Source organism: Centrocercus urophasianus, unplaced genomic scaffold (assembly GCF_019232065.1).
Source record: "Centrocercus urophasianus isolate 14NV4802_14NV808 unplaced genomic scaffold, USGS_Curo_1.0 seq_20, whole genome shotgun sequence".
Lineage (NCBI taxonomy): Eukaryota > Metazoa > Chordata > Aves > Galliformes > Phasianidae > Centrocercus > Centrocercus urophasianus.
The window spans coordinates 11,870,634-11,889,676 of record NW_024884756.1 but is presented as its reverse complement, the minus strand read 5'-3'; the positions used below and the strand labels follow the sequence as shown (position 1 = coordinate 11,889,676).

At 45.1% G+C, this 19,043-nt stretch overlaps 1 protein-coding gene across 3 annotated transcripts in view; it reads right to left on the bottom strand.

Annotated features, from left to right (window-relative positions):
- The window catches only part of KLF7 (Kruppel like factor 7), a 59,281-nt gene that overhangs the window by 11,592 nt on the left and 28,646 nt on the right, over window positions 1-19,043 (bottom strand). For 2 of the 3 annotated variants that reach the window (XR_006169453.1, XM_042822437.1), the window contains exons 2-3: window positions 18,286-18,898; window positions 2,533-2,656 (exon numbers count right to left, since the gene is read on the bottom strand). Coding sequence is in view for 2 of the 3 variants with exons in the window: in XM_042822437.1 (XP_042678371.1) it covers window positions 2,533-2,656; window positions 18,286-18,898 (737 nt within the window). In the remaining variant the exon portion in view is untranslated. The remainder of the gene's footprint in view (window positions 1-2,532; window positions 2,657-18,285; window positions 18,899-19,043) is intronic. The other variant, XM_042822438.1, reaches the window with a different exon arrangement.

The window sequence follows — 19,043 nt, the reverse complement described above, 5'->3', positions numbered from 1 at the left end:
CCCACGTTGGTGGCCAGGAGGTAATAGATACAACTGCTTCTGAAAATAGACTGGAAGGGAACTGCAAGCACAATTGTACAGTTCTCCCCTTTACTATTTCAATCACCGCTTTTATGCTCTGATTGCCCAGGTACAGCCTTCTCTTCCAAACAATTCTGTGATGTCAGTATTGCAAAAAGTAGCTCCAAAAAGCTCCTTAAGATTTATCAAGCCAAGATGTTTGTGGGAGTGATCACACCTTGTGTCAATAAAGGTGGATGCAGAAGAGAGCAGCAGTTCAGATATGAAGAAACTGTTCTCCATCTGGGATCTCTGGCTCAGGAGGAAGCTTCTTCAACATTAGACATCTGTCTAAATGGCTAGGGACAGACTTATGCACATTTGAGTGCTCACTTGAAGTGACATCTGCAATGGACAGTATTAGAGAGATCAATGAATGGGAAAAGAAGGAAAAATAGTGGTATGGCAGAGTGGTCCAAAAGAACAGGCAGCGCCAGTCAGTGAGCTTGCAACTGGGAAAATAAAGCTGAACCTGACTCCTGCCACTCATAAAAAGCATGTGCATGGAGTTTAGTGCACAGACTTGCAGTCTTAACTTCCTAATTAATCTTGTTTTCTTTTATCTGCAGATCTATTGGAAGTGGAAAAGATGATGCATTAGACAGTTGCAGAAATGCATCTCTTCACTGTAGCAAATGAATTGGCTGCCAACAACAAAAACCCAGATAGTAAGGGGAAACATGAAAAGGGAGGAGAATGAATGCTGAAAGATGGACTGACGGAGACTAAGGAGTTGAAAATACTGACTATTTCTTTAAATCTCTGCTAAAGATTCTAACAGAAACCCTGCAGTTTTGCACTGCTTGTGTTAGTGCGCTTTTGGGGCTGGGGTGGTTACTCTGTTCTTCAGAGAAAAAAGAGAAAGGAAATGCCTTACACTAAAAACAGAACACAAGTGTCCTCCTTCACAGAGGTGCTTATACAAAAGCACGACTCCAGAAGTCCCTACTTAGTTTATCCTGTCCCTCATTCTCAGAAAACAAAGAATAATCCAGGGCTAAGGCAAAAAACAATCCAAGAGAAAGGCTCTCCGTCGCAGAAGGGGGGCAGGAAGAAGGGAGACGAGGGGAGAAGAGCGCTCAAGGAGATGAAGCACTTGGAAAGGCAGGATGTGAAAATGATCAAATTTCCTTCCCATAAAAGGATGGAGTCCCTTGTTTATGTCCCATACATCCTCTCTCCATGCATGTACTCTGCTGGTCCGGTGTACCCAGAGGCTTCCTAGAGCCTTTATTGTATTACAGAATGTTTTCTTATCAGAGTAGAGAACCTTAATGCTGCATTAAAAAGACAGGTAATTTTCTTAAGTCTCTTTTAAAATATATGTACAAATAGGATTACCAGATAACGTGTTCAGATGCAAGCACATTATTTGATTGCTCTACACTGCATCCAGGTTTTACCCAGGGCACTGCCAGCCTCCAGCTGGGGGTTTGAGGAGAAGTGCTCATTGTTCGATCCTGACAGTGCTGTCAAGAGTCATTACAGTGGTAATTGCTTTTGCTCCACCCTAATTTCTTATCATCTGGGACTGGGGATAGAGAGGAGGATTTTCTTTTGGTTTTGTTTCTGCATTCAAAGAACCCAGCTTTCAAAAGCACTCAGCACCAAGCAAGGACAATTCAATTTTTCAGAGGAGGTTTTTCATTCAGCAGCTGAAGTGGTGAGGACAGCAAAAAGTGGGCTACAAGCAGCAGCTTCCACTGCCCTCAGTAGGAATTGCTGGGTGCCCAGCTCTCCATGCAAACCTGGTCCCTCAGTTCCGAGTGCCCAGAGGAGGACTGTTACATATTAAGCTCTTTGAGAAGCCTGGCTCTAGGCACCTACCATGCTTTTAAATCTGCGCCCACTCAAAACAAGGTGGCAGAATATTTTGTACATCAAACAGACATCAAGGTTGAAAATTAGAACTGGAGAAAAGATTCACTCATTAGCAGGAATATGCAGCAATCACTGATCCAACACAAAACAATCTCATGAACTTGAATTGTCAGATATGCCTGAATTAGTCTTTTTTTAGTGCTTTTGAAAATGAAGTACCCTGCCAACATACAGGAAGCCAGCAGAGGTGCTTGGGGTAGCCCTTGAAGGAGGCAGGTGGGGAAGGAGCTCTGCTTTTCAAGGGACACTGGCATAACAAGATGGAAAGCTGTGGAGATACTCTGTGGACCTACTCTGACAACAGCAGGTCCAGGGCCTTCTGAACTTCCACTGTGATTACGGAGTATTTAAATAAGCTGCCCTATGGATTTAGTCCTGTGCCCACAACAAACATGGGCAGGTTCCAGTGAGACTTGCATCCAGCCCTTTCTTTGTGCCCTCCTTTGGCTGAGGGATTAAGGAAGGGGGACACAAGACATGGAGAGGCCGGGCTGCCCCACCACTCCAGGCTGCCAAGGGTCTGACAGTTCCACACCAACCATTCACGAGGACCACATTTTGCTTAAACACCGCATCAGGAGGCTGCATTACCTGTCACAATGGTTGCATTTAAAGGGCTTTGCACCCGTGTGCTTTCTGTAATGCCTCGTGAGCTCGTCGCTCCGTGCAAAACGCCACTCGCACCCTTCCCACGAGCACTTGTAAGGCTTCTCACCTGCAGAGGGGAGGAGAGAAGAGTCAGTGCAGCAGCAGCATTACTGAGCACTCCACTTGCCAGTCCCGTGTCTTCCACCTCACCCCTTCCCCACCCAGGCAGGTTAGTGCACACTCAGTCACACGATCAAGGCCACAGTGCAATTCAAACATCTTAGGACATATGACGCGCTGTACTGTGGATGGATCCAGCTTCAGCTCCTGTTGATCTGTTAAAATTCTCCCTACACCTCTTTTCCCATTTCTAACAAAGCTTGTTAACTGCTCGAGTGAAACCCTCAGCACGTCCCCAGAATCCTCAGCCCTGTGCTGTTACAGCCTCATTTTCAGTCAACCTTGCAGCTTGCTCAGCTCTTGCTGGATAATTGCTCTGGTAGTTGTGATGGCTGTACCCATACCTAACCACACCACAGGCGGGAGCAAGTCACATCTCTCCCTGCACACCCTCCGACAGCAACCACCACCACTGCACCACACGCTTTTCCCAGGCTGCAGCTCACCCCTTGCGTGGCCAAACTCACATCTGCTTCCCCAAGTTTCCATGCCCACAGCCACCTAAAGCTGCACCTTCTCCAGTTGCTCCCAACAATTTTTGGGGCTGTTTTCTGCCCCCAGATATCAATCATATCGCTGCAGCAGTAAGACAGAAGTGAGACTGGTCTGCTGTGTTCACATTTAGCCATCTTCTAACAAAGAGCAGCTTCTGTGAATCAGGCTGCCGTGGTGCAGCACCAGTGGAGTCCTTCAGACCTCTTCATGGAGGCTTCCCAGGGCTGGTGCCCCCCCTTTTCTCATTCAGTGCACATGTATTCATGTGCATTCAAATTTATCATTGCCCCCACAAGGAAATGCTCCATTGTTTCTCTTTCTGTAGGAATTCAGTGTCACTGATCCCCACACAGTCAGCACAGTGCAAATGCATTAGGAGAGAAGGGAGTTGAAATAAAATGTTGACAAGATATCCCTTGCACTACCAAGATCCTAAGCCAGCAACTATAAGCAGAGAAGGGATTATTACTTATTTATCCTTAAAATTGCTAAGAAGGCAATCTTAAAAAGAAAAAACCACCACTGGCCAAACTGAAGTTGCAATCTGTATAACCTCTCTTCTTGGCCACAGCAGGCAAATGTCTCAGTGCAGAGACTCAGATTTCTATATTTAGCATGTCTATTCAGCAGGTAAAGAAGTGAGATCTCATTATGGTAGACCTATGTATTTCAAGGTGACAAAGTGGAAAAGCCAAATGAAAAAGAAAAGAAAAGAGGGCAAGAGAATTGTATCAAAATACTTAATAATAAAAATATGCTCTGCTGTGAGTGAGTCTGCAAGCTTCTTATTGCTAAGGCAGCTCTGTTTTACAATGGTCACCCACCCCAGACAGCAGAGTGGGCTGAGGTGTTAACTGGAGCTGAGCCACTTTACCGGACATTAAGCACAGTAACTCAATTAAAGGATTCACTGGGTAAAGCAATGAAGAGGGAGCAGCAGCCAGTGAGACTTCATCAGAATACCAAATTGTCCCCTCAGTCCCTGAAACAAGAAAGGCCAGCCTGGATGTCTCTATGGTGTGCCACAACCCACCACAGGGACACACCAAACAAGACAATAATAACCCCATCTCACACTTACACTGTGCCTGACTGGTCAGCTCTGCAGACTTGTACAGTTTTTAGTGAGATTTTTTTCTTTGGTTTTTGGTTTTTTTTTTTTTTTTTTTTTTTTTTTTCCAGAGAAAAAAAAAAAGGCAAAAAACTTCTTGTTAGCGAGCCAAGTGCTGGTGCCCTGCTTCTGTGCTGGTTCCTCAATTGCAATTCAAACACTGTAACCAGTACTGCCCCAGACACCAGGGCTGCAGTTGTTTGGCACTGTCTCCACAGCCCGTGACACCCTACTAAGCACATTGTATTTCATCCCCCCTTGTCAGAGAAGAAGGATTTCCCCTGCTCTGATCACATCTGAGATGGTGCAGCAATTCTACGTGAACAGTTTGCGTGCATTATTTTAAGAAGCTGTCAGTAAATGAACCTCGGTGATAATTCAGCTTGCTTGGTTCTCTGATGCTCTCTAGTGCCTACCTTAGAGAGCAGACAGCAAGGCAGACAAAGCACCTCATACCACATTTGCTACATGTGCCATAAAGGTGAAAGATGAGTGCTCAGCCAAATCTGGCAGGTACGGCCAGTGTGAAGGCAGAAGGGTGAAGGCAAAACATCGCGTGGTTCTGTGAAACAAGGGCTGTTAGGACTGAAGCTGGGTTTGGATTGTTAACATTTGTCAAAAGCTTTGAAAACATACAGTGCTATATACAGGTTAAGAGAGACAGAAATGCCAAGCATGATTACTGATAAACCCACAGGATGCCACGTATCTCTACTGCTTGCTCCGGGGGCTCCTCTCTCAAGTGATCTCAATTTGCAGCTTACACTGCCCTGAGCTGAGTTCTGTTCTCAGATGCTTTTCCTCTGTAACTGAAGCCACACAAAATGTCAGCACACCTCCTTGTGCTCCCAAACAGCAGAGCGCACTGGTGTGCAGAGCTCTGCGTGGCACACAGTGAAGGCAAAGGAGCACGGTGACCTTTAAAGCCCTACAGACTCCGTGATGCAGAGACCTCAGGGAGGGCAGCATCCTGCTCTCCTTCAGCCACTCCATAGTCATATCGGGCATGGAGAGAGAGATCTCTGTATCTCTGCATGGGAGGACAAAGAACAAACTGCATCTTTAATGGCTGCTTTCATCTTACTCACAGATGAAATGAGAGCTATCTTGCCAAGGTGTACGTCTGTAGGAAGCGTGGGCATGAGAGGGGGAGAGGCCCCTCCTACCTCACTACTGAAATGGCAGGCAGGAGAAATGGGAACTCTCATTTCCACGTGCCAGTGCTCTCCTGCTGTTGTGGAGGAGTTACAAGAATAAAAGGATAGATGGCAAAATTCTCCTCTGCTGAAAGCAATGGCAAAACTCCCACTCACTTCTACAGGACGAGAATCTCCCCTTTTTTAGCATATTAATTATGGGCTTTAAAATCCAATTAAAAATGTGCCATACTGTCAATTTTCAGGGTCTAATTCCTTAAAATTAATAACTGAACTTAAACCTTTTGTATGAGAGCCATTCTCAGGAAGGAGCTCTGCTCCTTAAATCACCCTTGTTCAACACAAGGATCCACGCAGTGCTTACATAAATCCTCAAATTCACAGTGCACACCCAAAAAGAAGCCAATACCCAGCTGTGTGCCTGCAAAAAAACTCCACCACAGGGCTGGCTGAGCTTCTACGTGTCCACAAGCACACCTGGGAAGGGCAGGCAGCCAGCAATGCAGATTTTAAGCATCAGATTATGCAGGTAACACAAAGTCCCACTTGTGCATGAAAAAATTCTAGAACTGAGCTAGGGTGGTGGAGCAACCCATGGAACACACTTTAGCAGGGGAGTTGGACTTGATGAATCCCAGAGGTCCTTCCCAGCCCCTACAATTCTGTGGTTCTGCAATACTGTGCTTCTGTGTCTGCTCTCCGGGCTGAACCACAGTGCTGGGAAGGAGGGCAGCAGAGACCAGCCCTAAAAGCAGAGTTTCCAACTGCAGAAAATACTCACATGAACACATCCTTAGCTGCAAACTGATGGTGTTTTAGCAGCAGCCTGCAGATACTTATGAGCACATAGAGCACTACAGGAAAAACTACTGATCAGTCCTTAGACCATTTCTAGCCTTTCATTTTCCCAGAGCATTTATTGTAGCCTGAGATAGGTCTACCTGGGGAAGAAGCTCTCTGTTTCACTTCCGTTTATGGCACATTTGCACAATCAGTAGGTGTACAGTTGCACAATCAATAGGTGTACAGTCAACAGATACACAGAGGTTAGGCTTAGTAAGATTACCACGGTGGAAAGATAACCAAAATAAATGAAAATGCTCACCAGTGTTGTAGGCTCACAGTAAACTCCACCAGAAACATTCTCCAGAAAAACACCCTTCCCCAGTGGGGGTCAGCCCTTAAACGGAGTCTAGGAGGGGTGCAGCCAGGCTCCACCCCTTCCAGTAGCACAGCTGCATTGCCTTCCCCTGTGCTCCCACAGCTGACTCAGCGCTTGCCTCGGGTGGTCAATCAGAGGTTCAGGCTGTGGTCCAACAGTTCCCATACACAGGTTAGACAACCTCCTTTTAGAAACTACCCCCACAGTACACTGTTACGGTTTGGCCCTCCATCCCTTTTCATTTCATCTAGCTTAGTGCAGTCTGCAACAAAAAACTTTGTAAATTTATAGGAAGCGTGCAATGATAAAAGGTAAAATTGAGTTATTGCAAAAAACCACTATTACAATTAGTAGAAACGTTATGTACATGCAGGTACATAACCAAGATCCGCTGAGGATGCTGTCATGATCACAAAACTACAGTACACAACAGAAGATGCTGGGGATATTATACATCTTATATTTTGCACTATTTATTGCCAACTCCAAGAGTTTACAAAGCCTGTGAGACCTATCTTCCCCCCAGAATAGCGAGATTTTAAAGAAGAAAGCAGTAACACATAGAGATCATCTGCCTTCTGCTTTAGGGATAACTCAGGGTCATGATTTTAAACTTCTCTTGGCAACCCTGCAACTAGAAATATTAGTTACTAAAACAGAATAAAAGAAAAGAAACTAAACAGTTTAGTTTCTATTCCATAGATTTCAAGAGTGAAGACTTTAGAAGAAAACCCTACAGATTTGGGTATGCGCATAGTAAGACAGCATAGGCTGGCAGAGCTGTGAGGTGAAACCCAACGGCTGGCTCCATTGGAAATATGCCCGTTAAGGCTCCAGTTTCACACCGTATCTTTACAGAATTATAAGCAAACAAACATATTATGGTTATCCATGCCTGCTTGCTTCTGGCTCCCCACTCCCCTCAATTTAAACACACAGCACAGGCATGTTGGTTACAGAGTGCTTTGTAAAATAAGCAAGCCATTAAAGCCCCACAATCCTGCAATGATCTTCAAAAAGAGATCAACCCAAAAAAGTACAGTGGAGGATTACAGTCAAAAACTCTTGCTAGGATATCTCAGTGCTAAAATGCGGTGCAGTTAAGAAGTTTCTTTTATCAGTATGACTAAGTTAGCCAGGAAGGTTTAAAGAAACTGAGGAAAAGAACACATCCTGTCTGCAAGCACATTGTGAAGGCAATCAAATAGAACGTTTGTTATGCTATAAGAGCTCCTTAATATAGAATGTACACCTAAAAAAAGTGAGTCTTTAAAAAAGAATAAACTCCCCTGAAAAATCACCATGTGTTCTACTTATTTACATACAGTTTCGGAATTAAAAATAAAAAAAAAAAATTATGAAAGAAACACAAAACATCTCCTTCCTTTTTAAATTCTGTGATTAAAAAAATACTCAAAACGAAACCAGTTCTAAAAAGTCTCAGTATATTGAAAGACAGCTTTAGCCATGCTTGCTCTAAGACTGGCATTCCCAGAGAATCAGACAAACTGCAAATTACAGCTGAGAGAGGAATTAAATGCAAACGGATGCTCTAAGGGCCTGAGTTGTATAAAGTGTGTGAAGAACCAAGGAGTCCCACTGGCTTTTTCAGAGAGTGTTTTAATAACTTTCCTTGCCACCCTTTCTGAGAAATCCTTTTGGGACCTTCTGTTCCTGGGCTGGCGGTTGGGAACGCACCGTCACACCACGTCCCTGCAGTGTCACTAGGGGGACAGCTCTGCGCCGGGGCTGCTGCCCCTGCAGATGGAGGTTGCTCAGGAACACCAGCAAACGGGGGGCAAATGAGAAAGCAGCCCCCCAAGTTGCCTTGCGGAGAAATGCCAGGCAGACATTTGTATTTGCTTTACAGTTTATTACAAAAGTCTGCCACGGCACAATGGGAAGCCTAATGTGGAACATCACATTAACAATATTTTATATTTATGTAGCGCTCTTCATCTGTAAGGGTCCCTGAGAGCTTTACAAGCTCCATGCGTGGCATACCAATGAAGCCGAGCCATAATTCTTCTTATTAGCTGAATATCAGTACACATCACATGACATAACAGAAAATGTGACTGGTCACACCTCTATTCGTATGGAAAGTGCTATGTGATATTGAACAGGAGCATGTTGCAGAAGGAAATTCAGATTTAAGGAGTCTGGAAAAAATGAAATCTCCCAAGGAAATAGGTCTCCTTTACACCTGTGTCTGTCCTCCCTCTTTGCACTTGCACACTCCCTCAAATACAAGATGCAGAGGAAGAGCATCCCAAGATCTGCTGTTTGTCAAATATCTCCACTTTCATGCTAAATTCAGCAAGTTACCACCACAGGACTCCAACGTGCTTTGCTGGGGACTTCTCAGAAAAGCTACAGAGTGGCTGCAGTTCAGCACACAACATCACCCTCTTTTTAAGATCAGAAGGTTCATGCCTTCAGCAAAAAGGAAGAGCAGGCTATTTAACACACACATCCTCTGGAAGTCAATGCCACTATTTAAGTGTATGTACACGTGACCCATCAACCAGTAAAACTAATTATAAAAATCAATTTCAGATACTTTCCTGAGCCTTTCATTCCTCAATATACTCCTAATTGATTTTTGTTGGAGAAATAGCAAGCGTAATTATTATTTTTATTATGACAAAGGAAGGCAAGGGGGGGCATGGTCAGTATTTTAAGTGGCTCGCCAGTGCTTTCTACCCAAAAAGAGGAAAAAGGGAAAAAAAGCATTTTATTCACAGTTTTGCCACCTGCTGGAAGATAGAAAAGCCTTTGAAACGGTGACAAAGCACAAGAGAAAAGCTGGCAGCAGACAGTGCAGGGCTGGAGAAGAATGTGACAGAATTGTGAAAAACACAATGTGAGAAGGTTGTACCTATTTATAGGCGAGCAGGGATGATCAAGTGTAAAAGAAGTACATTTCCGTGAATGATGAACAGCTCCTTTCATCCAAAAAGGTCAGAAGTGCCCTTATAGAGAGATGGCTCTAATCATGTCTGTATTAGAGATGGGGGGGAAAGAGGTTAAGAGCCAGATCCAATGTCCAATCAGTCTTTCCACGAACCTCAAAGCTCCGGATTAGTCCCCAGGGCCCTTGTCAAAGCTCCTCTACCAAGCCAGCTGCAGAGGATGTGAAAATAAATGATTTTTTTCAGCCTTATTTCTTGCAGACACACACACACATAACACACATCCACAAAGCCTACTTGTCTAGCTGAAAAGCAGAGGAAAGCAACGCATGCCGCAACACTCAAAGAAATGGCAATACTCCATTTTCTACCCCACTCGCGAGGCCACCTGTAACGAACCCCACTGCAACCCGTGCCCCACACCAGGCGTGGGATGGCTGATGCCAGCCTTTACCTCCCTGGCTCTATTCAAACTTCCACTGAGACAAAGCCCCAAAACACCACCGCCCTTCCAAATCCCCTCGGCGCCAGCCTGGGCGCGCACCGGCCTCCCGCCTGCTAATTACCAGCCCAGGGGCGGCAGCCGGGTGGCACGGCCGGCAGCACCCAGCAGCATCGCCAGCAGCGCGGCTCCCCAATTAGCCCTCCAGAAGGACTGAGAAGGGGGGAGGAAAATTAAAATGTTTTGAAAAAAGGATGGATGGAGTTGCTTGGCAACGCGAGGGCAGAGCAGCTGTGCAGCAGGGCTGGTACCCGGCCGGGCTGTCAGCGCCCTGCGCTTTGTGCGAGCTGCAGTGCCGCGCATCCCCTCCTCTCCTCCTGCCTGGCCCCACCAGCAAGGCATCGCTGCCTGCCCTAATTACACATTCTGTGCTGCTTCAGGCTGCCATTGCTTTGGTCCCCAAGAGAAGTTGTAAGAACTTAAAAAAAAATCTTGGCTGAGGGCTTTTAGTTTCAAATTCAGCACAGCTCTGCGAGCTCAGAGATGCAAGGCGAGGCAGCAGCAGCAGGAGATGAAAAGGAAGAAAAATTCAGCAGTTCACCAGGTCAGAATTTATGATTTTATCATTCTATAATTTGTCCAGGACTCCACAACAGACTTTTTTGCCTTTGTCTTTTTTGGCAAATTAGACTGGGGGGTGAACAATGGTGAGAGCCCTTCACAGGACATGGTGTGTTGTATTCAGTGCAGAGCAGGCAGCAGATCTGCTCCTTGCACACTTGTGTATTGGTCCAAGAGTTTCTGGAAAATACTGTGCAAAAAACAAAAGTAAACACAAAAGAAATTTGTCAGTGACTAGAACTGACCAAGAAACAAACAACAAAACAATTGAAGACACGCCCACTTTCCCAACTATTAATGTTTTAAATTGGTTTTGCTCACATTTTTGCTAATGAATGTGATTTTTCGATTATTCAAACCATTGCAGTGTTGGTGGTTCATTCTATTTACGTGTCGCTTCCTTTTCTGCCCTTTGCCACTGAAAAAATCAAAGAAAGATGACAGAAAGAAAGTGATGCAGAGTAGCAGAGACAGCACAAGAATAAAACACGAGGGAAAATAATACCCATTCCTCTCTGGTTCTCAGTTTTGTCAAAAACGAAAAGAAGAAAGGAACACGATTAGTATGCTTTTGTTCATTCAAATATTAGATTTGACTGGGAGGTGCACAAATGATTCCCTTTCCTCAGCTCTAAGGGAGATGCAAGCACATGGCTGGAAGTCACCCAGGTCATTCGTGCTGCCAAATAAAGAATGGCACAGATGTACTACAAAACCCCACTGCTGGGTGACACTGCATCTTCACAGAGACATCTTGAAAGACATAGATGTCTTGTGTGTGAAACACACTTCCTAACACACATCCAATGGCAAACAAAGCCCTGGAAAAGAATCACCTTTGTGGCTCTCTGGGTTTTGCAAAGGACTGACAATAAAATGCAAATCATTTTATGACAGATCACAGCTTAGTCCACTGAAGTTAATTTTCAACCAGATATTCACAGACAGAAGTCTTCTACTCAAAGGCAATTATTTCCCATTACACAGGCCAAGTTTTAGCTCAGCCTGTTGCACGGAGGAAGGCTCTTTTCTCCCTGCCCATCCCCAGCACACATGCCATGTTTTCCTAAAAAACAAATATCTTTTCTCCACCTTCTAAAATAACTAACAGCAACCACATTGGAAAACTGCCAAATGTGGAAAATTGCAGCTTCGAGGAAAAAGCTTAAATAAGTTGCAGGTGACCAACAAGAAAGCATCCAAATGGAAGTTCATGGAGAATTAACCATAACGCAGTTCCACACAGTTACAGATTGAACAAAAGTATATGCAGGTACGAATGCCTGTATTTTTATGACGTTCATTTCCAAGAACTAATACGCACTTCTAGCGCTCTAATGGTCACTTAAGGTCGTCATAAAAAACTAGAATGACATTGCAAAATTGCCCAACTAATCTATTAAGTTCTCTCCGTTGGTGATAGGAGTGAGTCCAGGCGTATCGAAGCCCAGAGATCTGCAGGTAAAGAAAGTCCTGTGCAGCATTTTGTCCTCCCCTTTCCAAAAGGGCTGCACAAGTCTTTAAAACTCCCCCCACTCAAAATTCTTGTTTCGTATTTATTTCAGCCTACAGCTGTACACTACCATTTCCTGCTTGACATTTGGTAACCAACTGGCTTTTGACAGTGGTGTTAGACAACAGTGTTCTGAAGACACAAACACGCTTTCTCCTGAAATCCAGCAAAACTGAAATAGACAATTTTATACATGAAATCTGCCCTTCAGGCTGCATTGCATGCTTGCCCTTCACCTACCTTCAAACACATTCTTCAGACTACACTGTGGTGCTATACCACGTGCACCATCTGCTCACCTGAGGTGGTACTCTGAGCCACATCCTCCATCCCCTTTGCTAGGTGACTCCGAGGGGTTCAAGGATGGATGGATGTGAGCAATACACCGGGTGACAAATGAGCAATGGCCTGCTGTAGCATTCAGAGGCACCTGCACTATCCCTCCCACTGCTGCTGACAGACGGCAAGCATCACTTTCTAGGTCTCCCTTGTACCAAAAGTCATCTCATATGGCAAACAATAGCTATGTCTATTTTCAAGCCCCAATACTAAGACCATCTCCCTACCTGTGCTACTGAATTGGCCAATGATGGAGCAGAAACACAGGACTGGAGATTATGGTAACAGCAACCAAGCAATTGAACAACATGGGTGTGTTAAATGCCAAGGGCTGCTTTTGGCAGGGCCTCTCCTGCTGTCTGTGTCACTCACAAAGCGCATTGTCTCAGCCTGAGCTCTCACTGTAATAACAAAATGAGGATCTGGCCCAGTACAGTGAAATCATAAGACTTCCCTCTAATCTTGCCAAATGGTTAAATGGCTTCAAAAAGAAAAAGGTTTTAAAGAGCTCATGATCAGGTTGGGCTTCTTTTAATCAGCTTTAATTAGATTAAATTTAAAAAGAAAACAGAACTAACAAAACACATCTTTCCAAATTGGCAATGCATCTATACCTCAGAACAAACCCAGGCATGAATGAAGGTCTTCCTCACACACCCCTCCTGCCTCGGTTCCCTTGCTCTTGTTTCCAGCAGCACATTCATCCACTACTTCAGCTGCTGCCATGGGAGTTTCCTCCGTGTCCCTTTGCCATGTCCCAGCCCCGCATGCAGAGCTGGGGAACTGTGGCAAAGCTGTGGATCTCTTGCTGTACACCAAAAATTCCCAGGCCCTGGCTATTAGTCCTCCTGCTCTAGATATACTCTTCTCCCAATCGTTTTTCCCTTACTCATTATTCAGAAGCTTGCATCCTGCAGAACTAGTGCTTTGTGTGGCCACTTGTATTCTCTTTCTCATCCTTGGCCCTCTGTTCACCAGAGCCACCTCATCAGCACAACACAGCACTGCAGCTTCCATCCATGGATTATCACCGATGCATAAAGTCTTCATATTCTCTATTATTCTTTCACTTCAAATTAATCTTCTTCATTTATCATCCAGCCTTCCCACCTCAATTCTTTCATTTCCAAATTCTTGACACTTCCACTTCTAGCCCCAGCAATGTTGGAAAACTCTTCTCTGTCATTTTAAATCCCACCTTAAAATCCTTCCTTTCTTTAATGCTCTAATACTCTTGTGTACCTGTTGTCTTTTTCTTTCAAACATAGTAATGTGTTTTCCTGCAGGGCGGATTTATTTGTTTTGCTTACTCTCACCCAGCACTTTGGATCAAAGAACTGCATAATTTAAAATAAGATGTCATGACAACGTGAAGTAAACTCCACTTAAATAAGAGCTATCTTAAGACAGTATGTAGACTACTACTATCTGTTTATGTGGGCATCTCCTGCTTGTTTTTGGCTTAAGAAACATAAGTAAAGATGTGAGGTGGCTAACTTACGTTATCTGGAGTTAATTTGAGGCTATATCAGATATCCTGGTTTTAGGTGTGTAAACTAAAAAAAACTTAAAACCTGATCCTCACAAAATGCAAACCCCAGGATGCTCTGGGGGTCGCTCTTTATCATTACCACAATCTTCAGGATTTCCTGGTTAGATTATACATGATGCTTTATCTCTGGCCATAAAGCATCCATGTCCCCTCATACCTTCCCCTGTACATTATGGCAAGGAAAGCTGATGTGAGCTGTTTGGTCAGGAGATAGAAATCTCTTCCACAGGTCTTTGATCCAAGGGAATCAGCGACTTCCTCATGACTAATCTGTCCATAGGTCACAGGTCAGCTCCCCCTTAGACGTATTTGCATCCAGATACTCACCAGCAATATCCTGTTTTCTAATTTAGGAAGTACTGATGACTATACATTTTCTTTGGCTCACGCTAATTCCCTTCCTCTCTGTTCTCCATTATGTTGGCAATTCATCTCCATGCCTGTGTGAAGACTGGACTAGAATTCCTGTCTCTTAAAGGAGACACTGATGTCTGCTCTATGAATAAGTGTGAGAGAATGTGTTAGAGCTGGGTTACAGTGCCAGCCCCAATGGCTCCTTTGCTAGGTTTTTTTTTCCTTCATCCCCATGCTGGCAGCACAGCCTTTCCAATCCTACAGCTCCTGTTTACAAGCACAGCCACCACTTCACCCTGGCATGACCTCTTTGCTGCCCTCTGACAGACAGACAGACAGTCCTGACACTGTTCCTAGCTCCTTTACACATCCTTCACTTTAGGTGCTCTAGACTTCTTCGAATCCAATCGAATGTTTTGATTTCCCATTTCACCCAGACAATGTTTCCCCTCTCCCTTCCAGATTAAATTCTCTCCCAGAAAGATAATTGTTTCTCCCTCTCCAAAGGTCACTGAGAAGTTGTTTTCATAACCAGTTCAACCATTGATGGGCCTTACAGAACTGTCCTAATTTCTGAATGGACGAGATACAGGAGTACAACTAGAGAGGCTTGCACAGCATCACAAGCAATGTGGGATCTGACTGTCTCGGCTCTCCAGTGAAGCGAAGCCGCAGGAGCCGGGTTCCAACCCAGCGAGCTGCTATCAGTCTGCACTGCCTCCAGCCCCGTCTGGCTCATCCTGCTGTGAGGAAGGCCAGCCAGCCTCTGTCTGGTCAGCATTACGTATGAACGAAAGGAATGCAACCTCCTTCCGCTGCCTTCCACCCCGCAGCTCCCCGGCCTGTGGCTTTCTTGTTTTCATGCGTGGCAGTAAATCCCTTTCATCCAGCCAAGTAGACAGTGCACATGCAAGTTGTGTGACCAGCCCACATCTACCTCCCTGCCCCACACAGACCTTTTTGTCTGTCGGAGCGCTCATGCCCACTTGCAAAGAGCCCGCACTGGCAGACTGTTCCCTCCTGACATACTAACAAGCTACCAGCTGAAGGAAAGTATCTTGCAATCATTTCAGACCCCCTGGCTCAGCCACTAACTAAGCCTAGTGGCTACTAGCTGTTGGCACTGCTGGGTGCATTCAAAACTCACAGGACACACGGCTCGCCGGCCACAAAAAAACAAAGCACTGATGGAGAACAGGGCTGCTTGTCCCCATTGCCGAAGGCGCGCATGGGAAAGGAAGCAGCCCTGCCATTTACAGTTCAATCCCAAATTTCCACAGCTAGCCCCCTCTGTACCTCTCTTCTACAGGAAGCTCCAGAGCTCCCTGTGAGGTAACCCCACTGCAGAGGTCAGAGTAAAAAGACGTAATGTCTTGACTATGCCACTTCTGATTGCTGTTAGTGATATCAAAGGAACAGAGCACTGAAACGGGACAAAGGGATCTAAATGACTTTGTGCTTGGACCCAAATAAGCTAGTTACATAGTCCTATCACACGACTCCCCAGCATTCACTCAGACTGCTCAGATACTTTGAACTTTCCTCTGTGTGCAATGGGAGTCAGGTTCCTATCAGCTCCCAACACCTGTAGCAAAGGGTTTAACAACGACGATGCATCAAGTCCATGCTGCAAAATCAAACCATGTTTTCTACACAGCTGTGGACAGCTGGGATGTAAATGAGTATAGGATGCTTATTTGGCTGCAAAGAGGAGGGCTCCTCCTCTGGGTTTCTGTCTTGTCTCTCTTCTACTACTTTCCTGTTTTTCCCTAACAACCTTTGCTGCCTCTCTTGAACTTAGTGGATGAAATCAAGAACAACTCCACATACCAGTAAATAGTTTACAGACTGGCTAAACTCATGGTTTAACCAGCAAGCTTAGGCAGAGAGCAGAACCCACTATGTGAAGTGATGGGTGCTGTATCCACATAGTGCAGTGCCTTCATCCCAATATAGGTCTCCCCCATCAGCTGGCAAACGGACTTGCCCATACCATGCTGAGTACTGCTGTGGATGGATGGACACAGACACAACAATGGCACTGTGTGCAGTCTAAGGCTATTCTACGAAAGTATCATGATGTTAGTGAGAAATGTTTCTTATCATGGAATAACTGTAAAGCACAAGACATGACATGTTGATGTTATCCAGGGGAAGGACACAAAATTTGACCAGACCTAAGGATGGGTTCAAAAGCATGCAAAATCTTGTGTGATTTTGACATCAAAGGGTGGAGGTCTTGCAAGAGTGGCTAACAGTTTTCTCAGGATTCTTTGTCCCCATTGCCACCTGCTGGGTGATAAGAACATAGAAATTCCACAAATTTATCCACCTAGGCGAACATCCTTGGCTAACTTCAGGAACAGCCGTGTAAGACTGTCACTTGCAGCTTGAAGAGGAACGCAGGGGCCACATCTGAACAGACAGGTTATCGTGCCAACTCACAGCCCAAACGTATGCCAGGAAGGATAGATGTGCCCTTGGCTCACAGGGAGACTTCCTCTGGGACATCCACCTGGGCAGCCCTGGTGGAGCCTGTGTCTCTGTGGTTACCCTCACAGCAGCACTGGCAGCACAAGGAGCCTCCTGACTGTACCACTGCAGGTTTTAAAATGAAAGCACTATTTTCACTGGCTTTGAAATCACAGAATTGCAAAAGAGGTCACTCCTGGTAAGGTGGCTATCTCCAGTAAAAGCACTAGAAAGCACATATTAAAAGATCAAAAACAATGCCTTTATGTCTTACTATGATTTATACTTCAGACCATGTAACTTTTACAGTGCTGCCTAGTACATGATGGATGCAGCTCTCTTAACAGCCCACACATTTGTTTGATTTACTGCACCGGTCCAACATGTTATTTTCTACCTTGCAAGAACCACCTCGCTTCTAGGAATCTGCGTGCATGATAAGATCATGAATTAAATGTGCAGTTATTGTAGGAGACCACACATTTTACAGTAAAATTGAGAAAACTGATTACAGCAATCCCTCTGGAAACAAGAATAATCACATGATAAGATAGTGCTAATGGGAATTTATCATCTCACATGTGAGACTTAGAACAAAGCAGCAACGCTAGCAAGCTGCACGGCTATTACTGCCAGTGAATGCCAGCCGAAAAGCTACTGGGGACTGTGAACAAACGACAGGAGAGGAGGGATGCTGAGCAGCCAAACTGAAGCCAATTTGCTATGCTTCAAGACACTTACACAGTAAAGCTTATATGCATCATTAATCAATACTATCCAAAATAACTGCCTGGTATCTTTCCATTTCCCTCTCTATCTACTACTCCATCCAAACTCCATGCATTTCTCCCATTTGTTCTCACTGTATTTCATCACTAGTGTAGCCCAAAATAGTGAGATCTCAAGGGTACGGCATCTGTGTATGCACACATCTGCATCTACACACAAGCTTCCTCTCACACAAACATTATTCCTAAACTGCATATCTCAAAACTGAAATATGCTTTTTCCTTTCTCCTACACAAAAAGCAGCAAAAACCTACCCACAGTATTTTCTATTTGAAGCAATTAACACTTGACTAAAATTAACATTTTTAAAGCTGTCTTGGGAAACTGAATGCAGAAAACCGAAATTGGCATGCCCACAGTTCTACAATAAATGATACATCTTCCACCCTTTAAGTATCCTAAAATTACTCTCCATCAAGCCCCATAAGGCACATGAAAACTCAATGCATTGATGGTAGACCGCGAATTCCTCCATTCTGTTGAAAAGAGGAGACATTTGCTGGCCTGCCATAATTTTCCATTGCCCTGTTTCATAGACAGAGGCTTGGACTTTTCAGAAGAGATTTTTTTTCTCTTTTCTAAATGAAAATGAAAGGAGATGGTTACGGTTAGGCGGCAGGAGGACAAGATGAAAGAAGCATCCTACACAAGTACCTGTATGAGTCCTCTGGTGAGCCTTTAAGTGGGAGCTCTTTGTATAAACCTTCCGGCACCCATTAAATTGACAGCGGTGAACCCTCTTCTTGTTTTCTGGAGATGCTTCCAGTCCTGGTCCTCCTTGTTCACTGTCACTTTGCCCACTCTTTATTGTCCCCGCGGTTGCTGCCGCTACACTCACTTTCATGGAGCTGAGGGAAGATTTCTTGGCCACCAATTTCAAAGTCACTGTGCCATCCACCGCCGAGAGAGTCTGTGAGGTTTTTACGAGGTGGCGGCTGAGCTCCGGAGAGGAAGGGGGTGTTAATGAGGTTACTGCATTGAGTTGGGCCTGGTTAACGGCCGTGTAGCTTTCTGTGGAAGAGCTGGTGGGCTGCAAGCTGAGGCACGTCTCAGACAGCAGCTTGTCCCGTGAGAGGATAATGTCCATGTTGGCGCTTTTGTCACACATACTTGTCTCCACCGGCAAAAGAATGGGATCCAGCCGTCGGATACCGTCCTCTGCATCTGGAGCTGAGGAGGCATGAAGGAAGCAGTCCAAGTCCTCACCAAAGCTCTCAGAGATCTTCCGTGGTTCAGTCTGAAGGTATCGCTCCAACTCGAGGCATGTCTGCAGGAGGGGAAGGGAGGGAAAGAAATTGCTATTAGAGAGAGATCACAGCACAGCTCCCACCGAGGGCAGGGGAACAGCATGGCCCAGAGCCATTTAGAGACAGCACTCATGTGCAGCAGCCCCTCCTTAAAAGACGGCTGAT